At 41.8% G+C, this 17,290-nt stretch overlaps 1 protein-coding gene across 2 annotated transcripts in view; it reads right to left on the bottom strand.

The window, feature by feature from the left end:
* Window positions 1–6,079: 6,079 nt before the first annotated feature.
* The window catches only part of LOC115198266 (ATP-binding cassette sub-family A member 1), a 291,299-nt gene continuing 280,088 nt past the window's right edge, over window positions 6,080–17,290 (bottom strand). For both annotated transcript variants that reach the window (XM_029760119.1, XM_029760120.1), the window contains 2 exons: window positions 13,669–13,912; window positions 6,080–7,244 (listed from right to left, as the gene is read on the bottom strand). In XM_029760119.1, the coding sequence (XP_029615979.1) occupies window positions 7,119–7,244; window positions 13,669–13,912 (370 nt within the window). In that variant the 3' untranslated portion in view covers window positions 6,080–7,118. The remainder of the gene's footprint in view (window positions 7,245–13,668; window positions 13,913–17,290) is intronic.

The raw sequence follows: 17,290 nt of genomic DNA, 5'->3' as shown, positions 1-17,290 counted from the left end.
AGCGCATATGCCTCTTCCCTCCTAGTTGCAGTGTTTGCTGCGTTGGTATCTACCTCCAGCAGGTGAAGAATGGTAGAAGATTTTGGAAGACTGCAGTCATCCCCATCCTGATCTGAGACCCAGCACTAAAGGTCAAAGAATAACACCCAAACAAACAACCAGGGAGACCATGCAAACAGGCAAATACAGTTTGCAGGTGAATCATACTCTTTACAAAAAAAGGTTCCTTCTTGAACCAAAAAGGGTTCCATCGCTTGCTTCATATATGGAACCCCTAAAACCCCTAAAATATTTTTTTCATCTTCAAATAATATTTTTGCAGGAATCTCCTTGCGAATGATTTCTTTGATCAGAACCCTAGAGGTTCTTCTTCACTTAACCAAAATGGTTCCATTTAGAACTCAGCATGAGGCCATTTATGAATTATGGCTACTACCATTAAATAGTATAATTTTATGCTAAGAATATAATTTTATAAATAATAAAAAAATGAACAAAAAAATAGCAGCACAGTTTTTTTTGGTTTGAATGATGGCCCATGTCAATTCTGGCTGACTTCTTTACAATTCAATAGTATTAGTTACAACAAACAACAAAAATGTGGCTTATGCTCCTTTCCCAACCTCCACAAACAGCAGTCCTCACACATACAGTTGAGACGAGCATGTTGTGGGGTTAAGGGCCTTGCTCACGGGCCCAACGGTAGGGGAATGTTTTGAGGATGTGAACCGAGCAGCCCTCCAGTTGTCAAATTAATTCCGCTCGTTTTTTCCAGCGCCCGGCCTGCAATTAGAACTGGCTACCTTTCGGCCACTAGTCCAACTCCTGCCACAAGTCCAACTCCTGCCACAGGTCCAGCTCCTGCCACAGGTCCAGCTCCTGCCACAGGTCCAGCTCCTTAGCCGCTGGGCTATCTACTGCCAGTACAGTATTGGTTGTTGCCTGACTGGTTCCAGAGAAGGAGAGAAAAGGAGAAAAATATAAGCATGAGTTAATCTGCCAAAAAGAAGACAAAATGCTATTCAGACATATCATTATGATGTAGAACAGGGCTATTCAACTCTTACCCTACGAGGTCCGGAGCCTGCTGGTTTTCTGTTCTACCTGATAATTAACTGCACCCACCTGGTGCCCCAGGTCTAAATCAGTTCCTGATTAGAGGGGAACAATAAAAAAGCAATGGAACTGGCTTTGAGGTCCAGTCGAGCTTGAGGGATGTAGAAAAACAATTTACATGCAGTTGTTGTCAGCAGCAGCCAAGAGAGAGATCCTCTGCCTCTGATAGTTCTGGGTTACTGTCAGACTGAGCAAAACAGAGATGTAGGTTAAAAGTCATGTAAAGATTAACTAGGCTAATGAATCACCAAGACTTATTATACATAATTTACTATAAATAATTAAAACATAGCTCATCTCGGTCAGCAACAGTCTTCCAAACGACAAGCGGTACCGGAGCACCAAGTCTGGGAGCAAAAGGATCCCAAACAGCCTCTACCCTTCTACCCCCTAAGCCATAACACTGCTGAACAGTTAATCAAATGGCTACCCAGACTATTTGCATTGACCCCTTTCTTTTTTTACACTGACTTTCTTGCACTGGCTCTAACCACACACTCACACACAAACACAAAACACACACACGTGCATATTGATGACACACACAGTCTTGTACAACTAACCTGGGGACACAAAATTCAGTCCCATTCAAAATCCTATTTTCCCTAACCTTAACTCTAACCCTTACCCTAAACCTAACCCTAAAACCTAACGTTAACCCTATCACTAAACCTAATTCTTACCCTAACACTAATTCTAACCTTAACCTTAAACCCCCTAGAAATAGCATTTGACATTGCGGGGACTAACAAAATGTCACCAGTTGGTCAAACTTTTGTTTGTTTACTATTCTGGTCCCCACAAGTATTGTTAAACATGGTGGTGGCTGCATCATGTTATGGGTATGCTTGTCATCGGCAAGGACTAGGGAGTTATTTTGGGGAATAAACGGAATAGAGCTAAGCACAGGCAAAGTCCTAGAGGAAAACCTGGTTCAGTCTGCTTTCCACTAGACACAGATTCACCTTTCAGCAGGACAATAACCTAAATCACAAGGCCAAATAGTTGCTCACCAAGACAACATTGAATGTTTCTGAGTGGCCTAATTACAGTTTTTACTTAAATCAGTTTGAAAATCAAATCTAGCTGTAATTGCTGCCGAAGTTGATTCTGACATGTATTGAATCAGGATTGTGAATACTTATGTAAATTAGATATTTCTATATTTCATTTTCAATAAATTTACAAACAATTCTAAAAACATGTTTTAAATTTGTCATTACGGGGTATTGTGTGTACAGTCGTGGCCAAAAGTTTTGAGAATGACACAAATATTAATTTTCAAAGTCTGCTGCCTCAGTTTGTATGATGGCTATTTGCATATACTCCAGAATGTTATGAAGAGTGATCAGATAAATTGCAATTAATTGCAAAGTCCCCCTTGCCAAGCAAATTAACTGAATCCCCAAAAGACATTTCCAATGCATTTCAGCCCTGCCACAAAAGGACCAGGTGACATCATGTCAGTGATTATCTCGTTAACTCTTTAGGGATAGGGGGCAGCATTGGGAAGTTTGGACATAAAGGTATTTGGGTACATCTCTGAGGTATTTGGACATAAAGAAGAACTTTATCGAACAAAACAAACATTTATTGTCTAACATGGAGACCTGGGAGTGCCACCAGATGAAGATCATCAAAGGTAAGTGATTCATTTTAATGCTATTTCTGACTTTTTGACACCTCTCCTTGGTTGGAAAATGGCTATATGGTTTTTGTGGCTAGGCGCTGACCTAACATAATCGCATGGTGGGCTTTCACCGTAAAGGCTTTTTGAAAATCGGACACTGTGGTTGGATTAACGAGAAGTTTAGCTTTAAAATGGTGTACAATACTTGTATGTTTGAGGAATTTTAATTATGAGATTTCTGTTGTTTGAATTTGGCGCCCTGCAATTTCACTGGCTGTAGGCCAGGTGTTCCACTAGTGGAACCCCCTTCTCAGAAAGGTTAACACAGGTGTGACTGTTGACGAGGACAAGGCTGGAGATCACTCTGTCATGCTGATTGAGTTCGATTAACAGACTGGAAGCTTCAAAAGGAGGGTGGTGCTTGAAATCATTGTTCCTCCTCTGTCAACCATGGTTACCTGCAAGGAAACACGTGCCGTCATCATTGCTTTGCACAAAAAGGGCTTCACAGGCAAGGATATTGCTGCCAGTAAGATTGCACCTAAATCAACCATTTATCAGATCATCAAGAACTTCAAGGAGAGCGGTTCAAATGTTGTGAAGAAGGCTTCAGGGCGCCCAAGAAAGTCCAGCAAGCGACAGGACTGTCTCCTAAAGTTGATTCAGCTGCGGGATCGGGGCACCACCAGTACAGAGCTTGCTCAGGAATGGCAGCAGGCAGGTGTGAGTGCATCTGCACGCACAGTGAGGCGAAGACTTTTGGAGGATGGCCTGATGTCAAGGAGGGCAGCAAAGAATCCACTTCTCTCCAGGAAAAACATCAGGGACAGACGGATATTCTGCCAAAGGTGCAGGGATTGGACTGCTGAGGACTGGGGTAAAGTCATTTTCTCTGATGAATCCCCTTTCCAATTGTTTGCGGCATCCGGAAAAAAGCTTGTCCGGAGAAGACAAGGTGAGCGCTACCATCAGTCCTGTGTCATGCCAACAGTAAAGCATTCTGAGACCATTCATGTGTGGGGTTGCTTCTCAGCCAAGGGAGTGGGCTCACTCACAATTTTGCCTAAGAACACATCCATGAATAAAGAATGGTACCAACACATCCTCCGAGAGCAACTTCTCCCAACCATCCAGGAACAGTTTGGTGATGAACAATGCCTTTTCCAGCACGATGGAGCACCTTGCCATAAGGCAAAAGTGATAACTAAGTGGCTCGGGGAACAAAACATCAATATTTTGGGTCCATGGCCAGAAAACTCCCCAGACCTTAATCCCATTGAGAACTTGTGGTCAATCCTCAAGAGGCGGGTGGACAAACAAAAACCCACAAATTCTGACAAACTCCAAGCATTGATTATGCAAGAATGGGCTGCCATCAGTCAGGATGTGGCCCAGAAGTTAATTGACAGCATGCCAGGGTGGATTGTAGAGGTCTTGAAAAAGAAGGGTCAACACTTCAAATATTGACTCTTTGCATCAACTTCATGTAATTGTCAATAAAAGCCTTTGACACTAATGAAATGCTTATAATTATACTTCAGTATTCCTTAGTAACATCTGACAAAAATATCTAAAGACACTGAAGCAGCAAACTTTGTGGAAATTAATATTTGTGTCATTCAAAACTTTTGGCCACAACTGTAGATGGGTGAGAATAAACATATATTTAATCAATTTAGAATTCAGGCTGTAACAACAAAATGTGGAATTATTCTGTCACGACTTCCGCCCGAAGTCGGCTCCTCTCCTTGTTCGGGCGGCGTTCGGCTATCGACGTCACCGGCTTTCTAGCCATCGCCGCTCCATTTTTCATATTCCCATTTGTTTTGTCTTGTTCCATACACACCTGGTTTTCATTCCCTAATCACACTGAATGTATTTAGTCCTCTGTTTCCCTCCATGTCTTTGTGTGAAATTGTTTATTGTTATGTGGGTATTTGTCACGCGCCAGACTTATGTTCATGCTCCGTGTTTTGGGTACGTTTATGTACGTAGGTGCTTCGTTTTGGACCGGAATAAAAAAGTGCGCATGTTACTATACTCTGCTCTCCTGCACCTGACTTCGCCTCCCGTACACACCCGTAACAAATTCAAGGGGTCTGAATACTTTCTGAAGGCACTGTAGTTTGCAACAGCATAGGTTTGTATGAACCTTGCTGTTTGCCACTTAGACTTCGGCAACAATGTTACTAAATATGAATTTGACCTCCCCCTGCCATAGAGAGCTAAAGGTGTTAGACGTCAGCTAGCCATTTTTCTGACCAGGCGAAATCATGCAGCAGCAGCATTTATAGGGATATAAATGTCAATGCAAAACAGCTGAAACAAATTAAAAGGGAATCCTAGAAGTCATTTCAGAGTTTGATGTGACTGGGTTAGCTTTTGTTGCCTGTTGTTTAAAAAAAATCTCCATTACACTCTGGAGTAGGGGTAGAACCCTCATGGGTATATATACATAGCCACAGGAAGTAGGGGTGCTGAGGGTGCTGCAGCACCCCCTGAATAATCTGAATAGTAAACAAATATTTAAAAAATAAACATTCTCGAAAAATGTGCAAAAATGGGCCTTTTCTACTCCTGTATTAGAGGGACCGATATAAAAAAATGCATACATAGGGGAGGAGAGGTCTTTTTGAGGTGGAGGTAAGAGGTGCTTTGGACCTGGAGGATTCATGGGGCTGGTAGCAGAGAGAGCAAAGGCCTCTGGGTATGATGGTCAGGAGTGGCAGGGTGATTAGGGGGATAAGAGTGCTGATAACAACACTTTAAGAATTGACATTGTTTATTCATGGATTTCTGACAGGTTTTCATAGTTTTCAGGCACATTGAGAAAGGAAAATATAGTGTTTTGATGTGCTTTTGACTTACACATCTAAACCCTGTTCACTCTTTAAAAAGTAAATTTTGCAAAAATGTAAACTGAAGAAAAAGTATTGAGGGAACGGGTGTGTTTGAATGAAAGAAAACAATGATTGACAGGGGGATGATAAAAAGTGTGACACATCCTGTCTGTGTATTATGGTCCACCACTGTTCAGTTGGCTGTAAATAAATGACTCACCATCACACAATTTGCGGAGTTCTATGTCAAAGCTGAAGTGTTGCACACGTGAGTGACAACAAAGATAGACTACAATTGAAGGCTTATAAAAGAACGAAGGGGAGAGTTACACAAAGAACGAAAGAACGATGCACTTATTGAGGCAGCAGAGTGAGATATTGAAAGTGGCTGCCACATATCTCTCAAGTCGCTCAAAGTGACTTTTGAACCCGGCCCAAAGAATCCCGGAGCATATAAAGCTAAGGAGTTACAAATTCAACTCCTAGTCGCATGAATTTGTGCAAATGTTTAATAATCTGTCCTGGCATAAAGCAATATTCAGTACAAATAGGATTCCTTATTCTTTACAATGAACAAGATAGTACTGCGGGGGACATTGAATAGTAATGCGGGGGACATGCATACAAATTACATTGAGCTCTCAAAGTGAACCCTAGAGCTCATGAGGGAAACACACACATACAGAGAAGTTATTTGCTTTAGGTAGAAAGTGCTAAGTGCACCTGCAAAGTAATGTATGCAAACTGACAAAGTTCTACATGGGTTTTATCAAATGTAAACAGTACAAATGCAAACAAATATATCTTTACAGCTCTACAGAGAGATCCTGAGACAGAGGATAGGCTATATTGAATGCACACTTTATCCTGCAAGTACACAGTGTAAGGCTCTCGACTCTGTATCACACTCAATGCATATTTTGCGAAGTTGGGCACGCCATTCTAATTTTGGAATGAAGGAGAGGATAATGTGAAAAATATCCACAGTATGGTCCTGGAAGACTGATAGGGATCTGGTCAAAAGTAGTGCACTATATAGGGAATAGGGTGCGATTTGGGAAGTATTACATGTTTCATCAGTAGCTAGTGAAACAATTGCAACAACAATTGTAAGAGAATGTCGAGGGGCAACATAGTAGCATGTGTTGACCTTTGAGGAAGAGCCGTTTCCTAGCCATGTCATTTAGCATGACAAGGTCTGAGGAAAATCTGTGTTTCACCACACCACACTACGATTAAGTGTGTCTGTTTTTCATCATAATAAAGCATTCCCAAAAAATAACTGCATGACAAAATCTATACATTGATGAAGCAGGTAGACCAATCACTTACCAATCATTTACTTGCCCTTATTTCACTCTGCAATTGCATTATATGTGTTATTTACGGTTAACATTTGCATAATAACATACTACAACATTATTGTGCCAGCTGGCAGAAGTAAACTAAACAAAATCTATCTACAAGCTTAGACCTGAGATATACAGCGCTAGATGCTGTTCAGTGATAGAATATGAGGTGAACGTTGGGACTCAGGCGCTCTCTGGGACAGGTGGGTTCTGAGTTTTCATTGGCATTTCGTCGGACACGTCCACTTTGTTGTCATAAGTGGCATGGTTGTCCTCCTCATGTTGGTACCTGGCAAAGTTGACAAAGACCTGGGGATGAAGACAGGGTGGTAAGAGTAGATGCAGGAGGGCCTTGCATGTCACATGCACACACAAATCTGTTCATATGAATGGGTTTCAGTTTAGTTAATTTGTAGTTGGTTTGGTTTTCAGAATTATAAAAAAATGTCAACCGAAAGTCAATCAACGTATCCGATCTGTTCATTCTAATGACATTTCAACAAAACACGTTTCTATAATGTATCCTTAAATGTCTTACACTCCACTGTGAAACGAGACCAAAGGCATCCTGATAATGATTCCCACCCCCCAGCAACAATATTTACAACAATTTCTTTATTTACCCTGGTCTGTGTAACAGGGTGGGGAAACAACGGTAAAAGCTTGTATTCATCAGGTAAAGTATCAAGACAAGAAGGAAGCGAAATAAAGCAAAAAGGGCTGTGAAAGCCACCATATATTTTAAGATATGAAGTGACTTTATATGTATAGGCCTAAGAGGAAATGGGGGATGGCCAGATTGTATAACAAATCCCATGTCTCGGATCAACATAACTAATATTACGCCATACAATCTCAGGGAACGAGTTTAGCCACTTAAGCGGAGATTGTTTCTGCAGTGAAACAACAGTTTACAGGGGATGTTTATTCTTCTCCGCCTAGTCCATTAGGCGCTGCCTATGAAGTACATCTTTCTTAACAGTTACAGCCTATAAAATAAGGCCACACAATATGCCTCCGGTCACCTTTGAGGCATAAAACAAGTGCCCTTTTATTTCCTTTGGCTAGCAAAGACAGACAAAAGGAGGAACGATGAAAACAAAAACAAAAAATTTCCACCACCCCTCCTCAGCTCTTCCTCCTCCACAGTCATCTTCTGAATCCCTTGTGGAATCAAGTTCACTCTTCTAACTTCAGCGTCAAAGATAAAGCCCGGACTCTGTTTTCAATCAGCCTGGCGTGTTTCATTTGAGATGAAAGGGGAGGGTTCCACCAATTTTCGTGATCCGTTCCGGTTTCAGATAATGTCGACCATCTTAATTGGAACTAGAAAGTCTTCGTTCGAGACTCAAGAGAAACGTCAGACGGTAGGTATGTGATACCTTTGATGGAGGAGGATCGTGGGCATTAGATCCCGTTGAAACACACTTCCTGTTAAATTGAGGAGGACTAGTGCTGTGAAGAACCGTACTGCTGGGCTCTTTGGGATTTTGAGATTGACAGACTAAAGTTTAGCAAATGCAACAGGCTTCCTTACAAAAAAAATGTCTGACAAAACTTCTTTCTATAACTTTACCGTTATGACATCTTATTAGGAGGGAATGAGGAAGTGTAAAAACAACAACAATGCATTTTTCCATGCCTATCTTCAACTCCACCTATCAGGGGATTATTTGAATCTTAACCCCAGATGCCATTGGTTGAATACAGTATGCTGAGAGGCTTAAAACATTTATGCCTTTAGCCTTCCATATCAGAGTTTGACAGCTCTTTATAAAACGGGTTGTATGGATCCTGGGTGTTGATTGGTTGATATGCGGGAGTGGTGGGCCAACAAAATACCATGACGTGTTAATGTTAATGTCATAATTCCATTGTCCTACAGCCCAGGCAGGAAATTCATTAACTTAATACAACATTTTGAGGTTGTTTAAACCTACTTGTCTGCCTCTATGACCTGTGCAACAATGTATCATTTTACAAATGTGATCTCTCCTATGCCAGTAGGCTAGCTAGCCCAAGAATGAATGTGGAACTAATAATTCACCATGGAAACCGCAAACACTCGGAATTCCATTCATTACTTTTCAGTGCAGTGCGACCTATGTAGGCCTATTGGATATTTATTAAATCATAATTATTTGAAGTTCTTGTCTCTCATCATCTTTGAATCTCTGCTAGCTACCGACATGCCAATGATTTGTTTAGCATAGCAATGTCTAATGAATAGAATTAGAATGAACGACTCGGTCAAAACATGTAAAAGAACTTCAGAATGCAAAAGTTATCCGATGCGGACCTGGAGGCAAGGGAAATAATGGCTGTGAGCGGCCATCGGTGTGACAGCTCACTAAAAAGTTATTGGCAGCCTAACATTTGGCAGCCTAACAGAAAACGCTGGAGTACCATTTTTGCTGGCAATGACGTGAGTGGGACGTACCATTCTCTGCCAAAGAAGAGGAAGCACTGGTTGCCACCAACCACAGGCCTTGGATTCGCTTCAGGCCTCAGAACAGCCCTTGTTGGGAGTTGTCACACAATCATTTCTGTGTTTTCAGGCAGTATTACTTAAATATACTATAATGTTCTCCGCGCAAACTATATAATACCCAGAGCACATACCGGAACACTATTATAGGTTGACTACTGTGTATTTGTCAAGGTTGGAAACAATGTATTGTTTGTGAACGCATTCCAACACCCATTCCGAACAATGGAGCATTCCATATAGCAGAGCTACGTAAGTGGTCAAAATGTTGTCACCAATAACCCACATGGGAGCAGAGATTGCACTATGCTACATATTTTTATCCTTTAGTGAATATATTTGATATCCCGCAATCTGCTCAAAGGCATTGGATGTGTGCAACTGTGCATGTAATGCTTTCAAATACTAGCATTTCATACGCCACATGCAGTATTAGCATCTCTTCTCCCACTGTACTCACTACAAAACATGTTTCTCCAATCACCTCTAATCTTCTAAGCATTAGTTTATTATAACTTAGACTTCATGCTCCGGTGCTTGTGACTGACATTTAGTTAATAACAGATGGGTATGGGTATTAACTATGGCATTTGGGTGTTTATTAGATGGCCGCCGACGCGTGGCAAGGAGAAGGACTCAGAGGCGCTCAATTAACCTCGCTGCCGTGGCAGTGGAGTCCCAGTGCGCCACACGCGCCACAGTGCACGTTTTAAATACAGGCCACCCCAGTCCACGTCAGCTATATGCTAGTTTGTTCCGTTGTCTTTGAAATGCTCTCTGTAATGTGTGGTGCAAAAAATGACTTTTCTTCAGGGACGAACAGTAGAAATTGAGGTGACACTTAGCTGTCCATGTATAAGGGACATAGAAGCTGCATTAGTGTTTACTACTCATTCTCAGACACGAGGTAACCCTTTGTTTTCCATAAAGGGGAAGATACTGCACCTCTGAAAATGTCTAGTGCTCAAGTTGATTGTGTATTTTCAATTTGTGTGTACTTAGTTATAGAGAAACAATGAACAAATGGCGGAAAACAACGCAAATGTGCATTTGATCAGGGTTTCCCAAACTCGGTCCAAAAATGTTGTATGCTTTAAAATCCAGGATGTCATACTAATTTCTGCTTTTCATCTAGTAGAATTCACTGCACAATATTGAGGAAGAGAGTCGTCATGACAACAGCTGATAATCAGCTGAGGGGATGCTCTGTACCAAAATGAAGGAATGGAGGGAATCAACACAACTGTGTATTAGATGACACATTCTCAGTAGGATGAGACTAGTATGCTGATATTTGTCATTTACAGTATTCGTTTTTACTAAACAGTATATTCTAAATACTATGTAGTAAGATTAGTATGTAGTTTTAGTAAGTAGTAAGCGAGACAGATTTCAGACAAGGCCACTAGGTTGTTGTAGTAAGTTGTAGGCAAGACACATTTCGGACATGGGACCTTTCTTTCAATAAAGGCGTTAATGCCTCAGCCTTAGTGCTGGATCAATATGAATTGTAGTGTGAGCCAGATCTTACATGTTGGGGTCTATTTTAACAAACCTACAGCAATGGTAAATCTTAGCGCAGGAGGTAGCGCTGGAGGTTCAGGGGTGTGTCAGAAACATTTTCTGCTATTTTTACAATTATCGGGGCACTTGCTGGAGTTGCTGCTTAAGGGCTGGGTTTTGATGAATAAACAAGTTGTGGGTGTGTCGAGGCATGGCCCCTCATTGGCCAATCAGAACTTGCTCCATGGCGAACTATGTGGTTGCTTCAAGTTCTGTATTTACGTCTTCTATGTATTGCCATGGAATCAACTCAAATCCCAACGTTAGTCTGTTAAAGTTTGTTAAATGGCTTACAGGAACAACATAAAATGTAGACCTATCTTTGCTAAATACGTTAATTTGAACCCATTTGCAGTCCACATTGGTCTAAGTAATTGCATTGCTTCAATAGCATTCACAATGATATAAGGGCAAGCCCTACTGTAAATTGCATTATGACTGAGCATGGACAAGCAAAACATTGTCAATAAGCAAGATGAACTTAATTATTGATAAGGCCTAAAAAGAGAACGAATAATTCTAAACTAAACAAAACTTGTTTTAAATAGGCCGTCACACTTACAGGCACCTTAATTTCTCCCTGTGGTCATATAATATTAAAACAGCTCAGACTATGGAGGGTTTTACGCACATCCTAACTTTTCACAGTAGCTGGACAAAGATCCAATATAAATAGAAAGGGAGAATGTCCACTCACCGTTATACTGCTCCTAAATAGGCCTATGTTTTATGAACCTAATCGGAAACATCTTACAGATCAGATCTTACAGGTCGCATTCACACATCTCCAGAAGTCCCATTGCAAGCACGCCATGGACGTTGTCACCATAAAACCAGGAAGGTGAATCATTCTAATAAGTTCGGTTGTAATAAAATTGAATGAAATACCTGTAAAAAAAGACACGCATTGCTGTTGAACCAGCCTTCGTTATAGCCTAAGGGAGGGCTGGGGTTTTGAAAATATGAAACGGAAAACAAGCAATTTTTACAGGTTACAGATAACTTCTAAATACGAGGTTCACCGGTATTCTCAAAGGTTCTCATCTCTCGTTTCATGATGGGCATGGACACTAAAGAGTGGGAGTGGGTTTTTACGCACATCCAATACTGGACCTGCATGGCTAAAATCATGTGTGCTTGCCTACAATGCATAGATAAAAAGGGTATGTCAGCTGTTTTACTCCTTTCAAACTGTATATTTGAATAAAGCTTTGGTGATTTAGATTTATTTCCAAGCAGTCTTAGGAGCCAAACCCTTTATCGACAGTCTTGACTACTTCACGATTGCATTGGTCAGGAAAAAAAATAGATAACTTAATTGAGAGGAGGGGAGGCTATGCTTGGTTTCTAACCAAATACAATTAAATGGGGAAAAAAGTTTTTTATGTTGATAAATACAAAGTATACAGGCACCTAAAGCACATTTGGCTAATATTGTTCCATGCGCATATGGGCAGTGTGCATCACAGCTGGATAGGCTGAGTTTCCGCTGACAAAATTAACTTCATAACCAACTGCGTTACTGCTAAAATCAGCTTTTGGTTGGTCTTAAATATCCCTATCAGCGCTTCCTGAAATTACCACTTTGGATCATGTTTTTAATGACACTCCTCAAATATTTCCACTTCGCCCATCTGTGCGCAAGCGAGCTGATAAGACAGGTAAATTAAAAACCTGGCATTAGGGATGGAAAATGCCAGTGCGTCAGTTTTTACATGACGAAGTTGCAAACTAACGTGCGTTTGACACTAGTGCCGTCTTAACACCAGCCGAAAATAGAACCCTGTAGGTCAGAGCTCTCCTCAATAAATCACCAGCTGAAAGGTGACTGTCTGGTCTCCGTCCCCATAGGTGTTTTTTTTACCCCTTTTGTGTTTTAGTGCAGTGACCTTATAGCCTGCGTGTGATTTTTTATTTACGCTGTGATCTGGTAAATATGCTCCATAGCTGCATTGGCGAACATGTTGTTTTTCTCTTGTTTTCTTTCTTTATCTCTTTCTTCTATTTATTATTTTATTTCTTTCTTTCATTCTTTTCATTCTTTTTTCCTTTCCTCTCCTGGCAGTTGCTTTCGAGAGGCTCTCAGGCTGAGGGTTGTTTTTATCTAGGCAGGCCTTCTTTCCCATCCTTTTCTCCCCAAGGATGAGTGGACAGGTGACCTTTGCTGGGCCTTCTTAAGGTGCTCTAGTCTACCCAGACCCATCCACTGCTGTGCTAATGTTCATCATTGAGGGCGAGGCACACTCTCCTCTCAGAGGCTTGATTACATCAGATCTCAAGCTTCACACATCCAATTGGAAACGTGAGGTGAGGCAGTTGACATTCAACAGCAAGTCTATCAGCATTCAGTGTACAATTCTTAAAGGAAGTGTGTTGTACCGATAATATATGTCTTCATTGCCATAAAAGGGATGGGCAACTCCACTCCTGGAGTGTCTACAGACGTTCACCCAGCTTTAACACACGCGGCAAAAAAAGAAACACCCTCCTGCCCTCCAGGATCAGATTTGCCCTCACCGGCCATACAACTTGATTTGTTGACTCAGCAATGTTAGTGCAGGGAAGGAAGAAAATGCCCTGTGTGTCCCCACAACATAATTAAATAAAATACCATAGAAACACTATAGTATCTCTATGGTCCTCACCCAGAAAAACTACTGAATGAAGGGTTAACCTGTTTACCTGATCCAGAGTGGTCTGGGAGACAGAGTAGTCCTCCACGCCCAGCCTCTGCTGATGAGTGGTGAACTGGCTGAAGATGCTGACCAGAGTGCCCTTGCTGAGGGGGAGCTGGTACTGCAGAGTGTTGTGGTGCTTCTCCTTCAGTACGCTACCCGGGAAGGTCTCGTGGACAAACTCCTCCACGAGGGCCAGAGCGGGGGGCGAGCCGCCCACCCTCACGATCACAGTGTAGCCGTCCCCGAACCTGGGGAAAACAGACACTAACGAATAAACACATACACATCAATCAAAGCATAAGGACAGACAAAAGGTACGAACACATAGCTACAAGTACACACATCAAGCAACGCACAAAGACACATGTGCAAGCAGACACACACACACGCGCGTGCGCCCTAGCGGCGGTGCCGCCCTAGCGCCGGTGGTGCCCTAGTGTTAACATAAACATGTGATAAAAGAAAGAGGGAAAGAGGGATGGAATGTAAGAGAGAGTGAGCGAGGGAGGGGGACGTATAATTTATCTTAATTTCCCCGGCTGGTTGAAAGCTCCCGGTGCATGCGGCGAGTCGAGGAGCAGGTGCGTCACGAGCAGGCAAGAGCGGCGTGAGTCGGCACAACCGAGAAACTTGTGAGTTGTTTGTCTCCTGAAGGAATTTTCCTTCCACCTCCTTTTCTCCCATCCTTCTCTTTCCCCTCCCTCCCTTGTTTATGTTTGTTAATAAGGTGCTGACGCTAGGAGCATTGTCTAAGTCCTGAGTTTGCACAAAGCCATGAGTTGGCATGTAGATTACCCATGGTGCTTTGGGTGTACCTATAAGTAGTGGATCATGGTGTGACACTTGGGGTGCATTCAGACACACAGTTTCTACACAGGTCTGTAAAAATGATCAAATCTTTACAATACCTGGGGAGTTTAATATCACCTGTGTCCCAAATGGTTCCGTATAGGTAATAGGGTGCCATTTGGGACTCTACCGTAGTCTTTAATATCTGGACTATTTAAGTGTTTAATATCTCAGCAATCACATTAACATTATATAACAATCTGTACAGACTGTGCATATGTGGAACACGCCCTGTGCTATTGACGAGGTTGGGGGGGTATAGTTTCTTCTCTGTCATCAGACTTGAAACACCTTGACATGAGCCATCTTGGCCATCTTAAAGCCGAGCCCAATCTAAGGACACATATTTTCAGGGTATGTATACCTCTGCAAAGTCTAATGTCTCAGTCCCAGTATTTATTTACATGTTTACTAAAAAATACAAAAACTGAATGCCTCAAAATAATTAGGTAGGAGTAGTAATTAGTTGTTTGGAGGTTATTGTGAATTCAAAATCAGATTTTTCTGACTCATTATTTCTGTGTCTCTTAAGAATGTACAAACAAAGACATTGTGGCACACGTGATGATGTTCGCTCATTGAATCCATTTGAATTAAGTGTTGCTCATTCATTCCCTTTCCAATATTCTGACATGAATAAAAAATATTTCCCGACCATTTCACCAGCACATTAAACGCACCAAAATATGATTCTCATTAAATGCTCCCTCACAGCTGGAGTAGGCTACTCTGGACATGCGTTAGTAGTACCCAACTTGCTAACAATCGTCGGGTCGCTAATGGCCTGGTACTCAGGGCTCAATTGCTCCTTTAACCACTCTGACATCAATACTACCGAAGATCACATCAAACACTTCATCAAAACAGTATGATGATTTGAAAACTCACTTCACTGTGATGATCAATTTGAAGAAACAAGTTCAACAACAGGTTGAAACTGAGTGGAAAACATGGTCGTTGTGGATGTTGTTTAAATGGTTAAAATCCAAACACAACGAAATGGACAGCGCTTTCTAAGGTGAAGATTAATTCAAAACACTCATACGCATATTACAGCTTATCCATACGCATAGGCCTATATTTGATCCCAAGCCCCCCCCCCCCCCCAAAAAACGGAATTAAAATAATGATTGTGCCATTACACAATACATAGCCTAATAGCCTACCGCATATTACGAACGGCAGAAAGAAACACAGATTTAAGATGTCTTTGGTACATAACTGGTTGAGCCTATACTCCAAAATTATACAAATTCTAGTCATCTGCTTTGAGTGTGGACTGTTTTATGCATACTGGATGGACTGGTTACCTAATGTTATGCTCCAACATTTCTATCAATGAGTCTGGGAGAGAACATAGGCGATGCTGTTGGTTCATTGATTGTGCAGGGCGGCTTACAGAGTTAGCCTACAATTACAGTGAATTTGTATTTGATTTTGAATAGCATAGTAATAGGGCATGTTTTATATTTTCATAATCAATAAGCTGACACATTACCTTTAGCTACAGAATATCTCACCATTGTGCACTTCTATCTCCTCCGCTCTCTCCTTCATTCCTTTCTTGAGTGCAGAGAGAGGGGCTGTCAACAGTGTAATGAAATATGTTTTGTTGTGAAAACATGTTACTATCGAGGTTTCCGAACAGACTTCACATTTCCCAAATTAAGCATTGGGTAGCTGCTGGAACAGGGTTGGAGAGTCGAAAAGAGCAAAATGGCGCCGATAGAGATGGTCACCTCGCTTCAAGTCCTTAGGAAATTATGCAGTAATTTGTTTTTTTATGTATTATTTCTTACATTGTTAGCCCAGAAAATCTTTAGTGTTATTACATACAGCTGGGAAGAACTATTGGATATAAGAGCAACGTTAACTTACCAACATTACGACCAGGAATACGACTTTCCTGAAGCAGATCCTTTGTTTGGAGCTCCACCCTGGACATTGGTTCTAATCCCAGAGGCCGACTCAAAACAACGTCGTCGCCGCAGGAGAGGCAGATGGAGCGGCCTCATGGTCAGACTTAGAAAGCGAGCACACCATCCACCGCTTCTGAGCATATTACTCACCAATGTACATTCTCTAGACAACAAGGTGGACGAAATTAGGGCACGAGTTGCCTTCCAGAGAGACATCAGAGATTTTAACTTTCTCTGTTTCACGGAAACATGGCTCACTCGGGATATGTTGTCGGAGTCGGTACAGCCACCGGGTTTCTTCGTGCGTTGCGCCGACAGAAACAAACATCTCTCTGGTAAGAAGAAGGGTGTGAGTGTATGCCTCATGTTTAACGACTCATGGTGTAATCATAACAGCATACAGGAACTCAAGTCCTTTTGTTCACCTGACCTAGAATTCCTTACAATCAAATGCCGACCGCATTATCTTCCAAGAGAATTCTCTTCGATTATAGTCACTGCCGTGTATATCCCCCCCAAGCAGATACCTCGACGACCCTGAAAGAACTTCACTGGACTCTATGTAAACTGGAAACCATATATCCAGAGGCTGCATTTATTGTAGCTGGGGATTTTAACAAAGCTAATTTGAGAACATTGATTATTGTATCCGTTCGAGCAAAACATTGGACCACTGCTACTCCAACTACTGCAATGCATACAATGCCCTCCCCCGCACTCTATTCGGCAAATTTGACCATGACTCCATCTTGTTGCTCCCCTCGTATAGGCAGAAACTAAAACAGGTCGCGCCCGCGCTTAGGTCTATCCAACGCTGGTCTGACCAATTGGATTCCACGCTTCAAGATTGCGTCGATC

This window comes from Salmo trutta, chromosome 8 (genome assembly GCF_901001165.1).
Source record: "Salmo trutta chromosome 8, fSalTru1.1, whole genome shotgun sequence".
NCBI lineage: Eukaryota > Metazoa > Chordata > Actinopteri > Salmoniformes > Salmonidae > Salmo > Salmo trutta.
The sequence above is the reverse complement of the archived record's forward strand: the minus strand, read 5'-3'. Positions and strand labels throughout refer to the sequence as shown.